General features: G+C 49.7%; 1 protein-coding gene across 2 annotated transcripts in view; it reads right to left on the bottom strand.

The window, feature by feature from the left end:
• Nucleotides 1–3,826: 3,826 nt before the first annotated feature.
• The window catches only part of LOC147091079 (beta-1,3-galactosyltransferase 5-like), a 40,957-nt gene continuing 38,191 nt past the window's right edge, over nucleotides 3,827–6,592 (bottom strand). For both annotated transcript variants that reach the window (XM_085977538.1, XM_085977537.1), the window contains exon 4: nucleotides 3,827–4,428. In XM_085977538.1, coding sequence (XP_085833664.1) covers nucleotides 3,992–4,428 — 437 coding nt within the window. In that variant the 3' untranslated portion in view covers nucleotides 3,827–3,991. The remainder of the gene's footprint in view (nucleotides 4,429–6,592) is intronic.

Raw genomic sequence — 6,592 nt, 5'->3', positions numbered from 1 at the left:
AGTATAATTGAAGCTGGGCCTGAACCAGAAATGTCTCCTTCTATACCAGCCTGAAGCATTGCATCAATTGGGAGTGACTCAACAATACTACAGAAACAATACAGAAGGTTGGACGGTTCAGTCCACTTCTAATGAAAGAAACTCAAATAGTTGTTGTGATCTGGAACGCGCTGCCTGAAAGGGCGGTGGAAGCAGATTCAATGGTAACTTTCAAAAGGGAATTGGATAAATAGTTAAAAAGGAAAAATTTGCAGGGCTATGAACTGAATTCGAATTTTCAAACTGCCATGGTGGGATTGGTCTGTTTGTGTTTGTGTGTGAGAGTGAGTGTGTGAGAGTGAGAGTGAGAGAGATAGTGAGTGTGTGAGAGTGAGTGTGTGAGAGTGAGAGTGAGAGAGATAGTGAGTGTGTGAGAGTGAGAGTGAGAGTGAGTGTGTGAGAGTGAGTGTGTGTGTGTGAATGTGTGTGTGTGTGAGAGTGAGTGTGTGTGAGAGTGAGTGTGTGAGAGTGTGTGTGAGAGTGAGAGAGATAGTGAGTGTGTGAGAGAGAGTGAGAGTGAGAGTGAGAGTGAGAGTGTGTGAGAGTGAGAGTGAGAGAGATAGTGAGTGTGTGAGAGTGAGAGAGATAGTGAGTGTGTGAGAGTGAGAGTGAGAGAGAGAGTGAGTGTGTGAGAGTGAGTGTGTGTGAGAGAATGTGTGTGTGTGTGAGAGTGAGTGTGTGTGAGAGAGTGTGTGTGAGTGTGTGTGTGAGAGTGAGAGAGATAGTGAGTGTGTGAGAGTGAGAGTGAGAGAGAGAGTGAGTGTGTGTGAGTGAGTGTGTGGGAGAGTGTGGTTCAGAGCAAGTGTGTGTCAGAGCGAGTGTGTGTCAGAGCGAGTGTGTGTGAGTGTGTGTGTGTTTGTGTGAGAGTGATAGATTGAGAGTGAGAGTGTGTGAGAGTGAGTGTGTGAGAGTGAGAGTGAGAGAGATAGTGAGTGTGTGAGTGAGAGAGAGAGTGAGTGTGTGTGAGAGAGTGTGTGTGTCAGTGAGTGTGTGTGTGTGTGTGTGTGTGTGAGAGTGAGTGTGAGAGAGTGAGTGTGAGAGAGTGAGTGTGAGAGAGTGAGTGTGTGAGAGTGAGTGTGAGTGTGTGTGTGAGAGTGTGTATGAGAGAGCGAGTGTGAGAGTGTGTGCGAGTTTGTGAGGGAGTGTGTGTGAGAGCGACTATGTGAGTGAGTGTGTGGGAGTGTGTGAGAGCGAGTGTGTGTCAGAGCGAGTGTGTGTGAGTGTGAATGTGTGTGCGAGAGAGTGTGTGTGTGTTTGTGTGAGAGAGTGATAGATTGAGAGTGAGCGTGTGAGTGAGTGTGAGTGTGTGCGAGAGTGAGTGTGTGAGAGAGCGAGTCTGAGAGTGTGTGTGAGTTTGTGAGGGAGTGTGTGTGAGAGCGACTGTGTGAGTGAGTGTGTGGGGGAGTGTGAATGTGTGTGCGAGAGAGTGTGTGTGTGTTTGTGTGAGAGAGTGTGTGAGTATCTGTGTGTGTGAGAGTGAGTGTGAGAGAGTGTGCGTCTGAGGGTAAAAGTGTGAGTGAGAGAGTGAGTGTGAGAGTTTGAGAGTGAAAGTGAGTGTGTTAGAGTGAGTGTGTGTGTGAGAGTGTGTGTGAGAGTGAGTGTGTGAGAGTGTGTTTGTGAGAGTGAGTGAGAGTGAGTGTGTGTGTGAGAGTGAGTGTGAGAGTGTGTGTGTGTGTGTTTGTGTGAGAGTGTGAGTGTGTGTGCGCGAAAGTATGTGTTTGTGTGAGAGTGAGTGTGTGTATCTGCGTGAGTGTGTGTGTGTGTGAGAGAGTGTGTGCATGAGTGAGTGTGAGTGTGAGTGAGTGAGTGTGTATGTGAGAGTGTGAGAGTGAGTGGGTGTGTGTGTGTGTGTGAGTCTGTGTGTGTGTGTGTGTGTGTGTGTGTGTGTGTGTGTGTGTGTGTGTGAGAGTGTGTGTGTGAGTGTGAGAGTGAGTGCATGAAAATGTGTGTGTGAGGGAGTGAGTGTGAGAGTATGTGTGTGAGGGAGTGTGTGTGAGTGTGTGTGAGAGTATGACTGTGTGCGAGTGTGTGTGTGAGAGAGAGTGTGTGTGTTTGTATGAGAGCGAGTGTGTGTGTGAGTATCTGCGTGAGTGTGTGTGAGTGAGTGAGTGTGTGTGTGTGGTGTGAGAGAGTCTGTGTGTGTGAGTGAGTGTGTGAGATTGTATGTGTGTGAGTGTGAGTGAGTGTGAGAGTGAGTGTGTGTGTGAGAGAGAGTGTGTTTGGTCGCCTTATCTGAGGAAGGATGTTCTTGCCATGGAGGGAGTGCAGCGAAGATTCACCAGGCTGATACCTGGGATGGCAGGAATGACGTACGAGGAGAGATTGTGTCGATTGGGCTTATACTCACTGGAGTTTAGAAGATTGAGAGGGGATCTCATCGAAACCTATAAAATTCTAACAGGACTAGACAGACTAGATGCAGGAAGGATATTCCCGATGGTCGGGGGAGTCCAGAACCAGGAGTCACAGTCTAAGGATAAGGGGTAAGCCATTTAGGACAGAGATGAGGAGGAATTTCTTCACCCAGAGAGTGGTGAACCTGTGGAATTCTCTACCACAGAAGGCAGTTGAGGCCAATACATTAAATATATTCAAGAAGGAGTTAGATATATTTCTTAAGGCTAAAGGGATCAAGGGATATGGGGAGAAGGCAGGGACAGGGTACTGAATTTGGATGATCAGCCATGATCTCATTAAATGGCGGAGTAGGCTCGAGGGGCCGAATGGCCTACTCCTGCTCCTATCTTCTATGTTTCTATGTGTGTGAGAGTGAGTGTGTGTGTGTGTGTGTGTGTGAGCGAGTGTGTGTGAGCGAGTGTGTGAGAGTGAGTGTATGTGATAGTGTGTGAGAGAGCGAGTGAGTGTGTGAGACTGAGAATATGTGTGAGTGAGTGTGTGTGAGAGTGAGTGTGTTTGTGTGTGAGTGTGCGAGAGTGTGTTTGTGTGGGTGTGTGTGAGAGAGTGTGTGTGTGAGTATCTTTGTGTGTGAGCGTAAGTGTGTGTGTGAGTGCGTGTGTGTGAGAATGAGTGTGTGTGTGTGTGTGAGAGTGTGTGTGCGTGAGAGAGAGAGTGTGAGTGAGTGAGTGCATGTGAGTGAGTCAGTGCGGGTGAGTAAGCGAGTGTGTGTGTGTATGTGTGAGTGAGCGAGTGTGTGTGTGAGTGTGTTTCTTTGTGTGAGTGTGTATGTGTGAGAGTGGGTTTTTTAACTCGTTTACAGGATGTGGGCGTTGCTGGCATGGCCAGCATTTATTGCCCATCCCGAATTGCCCTCGAGAAGGTGGTGGGGAGCCGCCTTCTTGAACCGCTGCAGTCCGTGTGGTGAAGGTACTCCCACAGCGCTGTTAGGGAGGGAGTTCCAGGATTTTGTCCCAGCCACGATGAAGGATCAGCGATATATTTCCAAGTCAGGATGGTGTGTGACTTGGAGGTGGAACTTGGAGGTGGTGGGGTTCCCATGCACCTGCTGCCCTTGTCCTTCTAGGTGGAAGAGGTCGCGGGTTTGGGAGGTGCTGCCGAAGAAGCCTTGGCGAGTTGCTGCAGTGCATCTTGTAGATGGTGCACACTGCAGCCACGGTGCGCCGGTGGTGAATAAATCTGATAATCCATCAAGTCCCAAACAGTGATGGCAACTGGAATTACAGAGCATCCACCACCACAGGTAGAATCTGAGCAAAACAACAATAAATGATTCTGAATTGAGTGAGATTTACAGACCCCCCTCTGTGTGTGATTGAAGTGAGTGAGAGCTGGAGACCCCACTGGATGAAATCTGAATAAAAGCAGAAAATGCCGGAAACTACAATATTTTTATAACTAATAAACTAAAAAGAAAATGAAAAACAAGCACACGATTTAATGATTTATCTTCCGGGATACTTGCAGCAGTGTCCAGGAGATAATTCCTGGAGACTCCAGGCCAATCATCCCACCCGACCGCCATCCCTTTCTCCAACTACAGTTTCTGCCGCTCCAGGATTTCCCACATTTCGATAATTTTATCAGAAGCTAAGCTGTGTACAATAATTGCCTCCTTATATCGCTGCACATTGTACTCGAGTCCAAACATGTGAAAATGCTGCTCATGTTTCAGTGGGATGTTTCCGGCCAGAGCCATAAATCCCATGAAGACATCGTCCACGGGAAAAACGGGCAATTTCCTGGATTGCCGGTAAAGCTCAGGAACGAACGTTCTGGGCAGCAGGTATCCTCCTCCGGACGGGAAGTCTGCGTAGACGTTTCCCGGATAAAGGTTCTGGCTCACTTTATTCATGCCGTATCGGTAAACCATGGGGTGCTGGTGGATGTTACCAGAAATGAACTTCGTTGCATTTTCATCGCCAGTGATGTAGTTCACGACCGCCTCGGGGTTGACGAATTCATCATCGTCGGCTTCAAGAGAGCAAAGTGAATCCGAGTCAGCTCAGTGATACAGACAGACAGAGGGACAGACAGACAGACACGGAGACAGATGGACACATAGACAGGACAGATGGAGACAGACGGACACGGAGACAGACGAACACGGAGACAACACAGACAGACGGACACGGAGACAAGACAGATGGAGACAGACGGACACTGAGACAGACGAACACGGAGACAACACAGACAGACGGACACGGAGACAAGACAGATGGAGACAGACGGACACTGAGACAGACGAACACGGAGACAACACAGACAGACGGACACGGAGACAAGACAGATGGAGACAGACGGACACAACACAGACAGATGGAACACAGACATGCGGACATACAGAGAGACAGATGGACACAGAGACAAGACAGGCTGCACAGAAACAGACGGGCACACAGACACACAGAGACAGGACAGACGGAGACAGAGACCAGACAGACAGACACACAGTCAGACAGACACCAAGATAGACACATGGGGCTCGATTTCACCAGGCCCGAGGAGGCGGGTTTGGAGGCGTGAGTTGTCAAAATTGCAAATAATGGTGGCCGGGCCCGATCCCACCTCCGAGCAATTTTCCCACATTCGTGTTTTCAGACCCCATTTCCATCCTGCCTCCAAGAGGCGGAATAGGCCCTTAATAACAACTTAATTGCCTCTGTAATCCCATTTTGAGAGGCCTTTCTGATTTTTAGACATTTCCCCCGTCCTACACACCTCCTCTGGAACACGCCAGTTAACCCTGGTGGCCTCACAATTGGATTGCTTACTAACAGCTGCAGCTCCACCATTAAAAAGGAGTTTTCACCCATGATCACTTGCAGGTGGCAGAACTTTGTTGTCTCAGGTCTGGGGGAGCTTTTAGCAGGCCTACCCATTGTTGTGGAAGTTTGGAGCCTGACACCCATCTCCAGTGTGACCTGCTGGGAAACCCCTCTCCCCACCTTGGCTGAGCGTTTCCTCAACTGAGGCATATACCAGAAGCATGTCGAACATTTATTTCCTTTCCTCCTGGACATCAGATTCGGATGAAGACCAGCCATGGCAGCAGCAGAACCAGGAACAACAGCAGCAGCAACAACAGGAGCGCCAAGCTGCTGTTCACCCACTCGAAGCAGCACAGGCCAGAAGGCGCCAGTGAGTGACCACATTGCTGGCCGGGATGCACTCATGTTGGCCAGATTTGCTTAGCCTGCACAATCAAACACTTTTGCCTCGCATCTTCTTACCAAACCATCGACAATGGACAAGAACCTGCGGATTCCTATTACTCTGACCACCATACTGACAATTGCAAGTCGCCCTAAGCCCTCAATGTGGAAGTCCCATTTGCAAAATGACACAGGCCACAACTTCAACAGTTTGCCATCAAATCTGTTTATGATACCATGACAAGGATGGCTGGTCAAAAAACAATACATCACAACACTCAAGTGGCTACCCTTGTGACTACTTGTGCTTTATCTTCCTCTTATGCGTGCTCCTAGCTAGTGCTTCCCCTGTGGCTTCAGCAGATGTGGTGGCCCCTTGCTCACTATCTTGCTGCTCCTGTCTCGACACCTTTGGCGGGCGTCCTCTCGGGTTGCAAACCTGTCAGGGCTCAGCACCAGTCTGCTGCTCCTGCGGCTGTGCAGGGGCTGAGATGCCCATCTCAGTTGGGTGAGGCCTCTGGTGGGGCTCTGACCGAGCGCTTTGCAGTGGCATGGTCGTGTGACCGCTTCGAGAGGAGCCCCCACTTCCTTGTTGTCTGCCACCAACATCCCTCTCATGGGTCAGCCCCTCTTCAGAGCTAGCAAGCGGCTTGACAGCACCTTGCTGCACTGCAGGGGGGCCATGAGGACCCGTTTCTGCACTGGAAATCCTACTCCAGAGAACTTCCATGAAGGTCTGGTTTGTATGCTCAATAGCTGACCATCGCTCCTCATTCTATTCTGAGCAATGACCATGTTTTCAAGACCCTGGCGACTAGGTTCCTCCATGGCCGTAGCCATCCTCTCCTCTACGGTAGCCAGCCTTACCACGGAGGTAGCCATCCTTTCCACGGATGTTGCCATTCTTTCCGCGGTGATGCGTTCATGCGCCAATGCCTCCACAAAGGCTCTACTCATGTTCGTGATGGCCTCTTCCATTCGCT

The sequence above is a fragment of the Somniosus microcephalus genome, unplaced genomic scaffold (assembly GCF_052327205.1).
Source record: "Somniosus microcephalus isolate GS21.2 unplaced genomic scaffold, FLI_Smic_1.0 unresolved_chr4, whole genome shotgun sequence".
Taxonomy (NCBI): domain Eukaryota; kingdom Metazoa; phylum Chordata; class Chondrichthyes; order Squaliformes; family Somniosidae; genus Somniosus; species Somniosus microcephalus.
The sequence above is the reverse complement of the archived record's forward strand: the minus strand, read 5'-3'. Positions and strand labels throughout refer to the sequence as shown.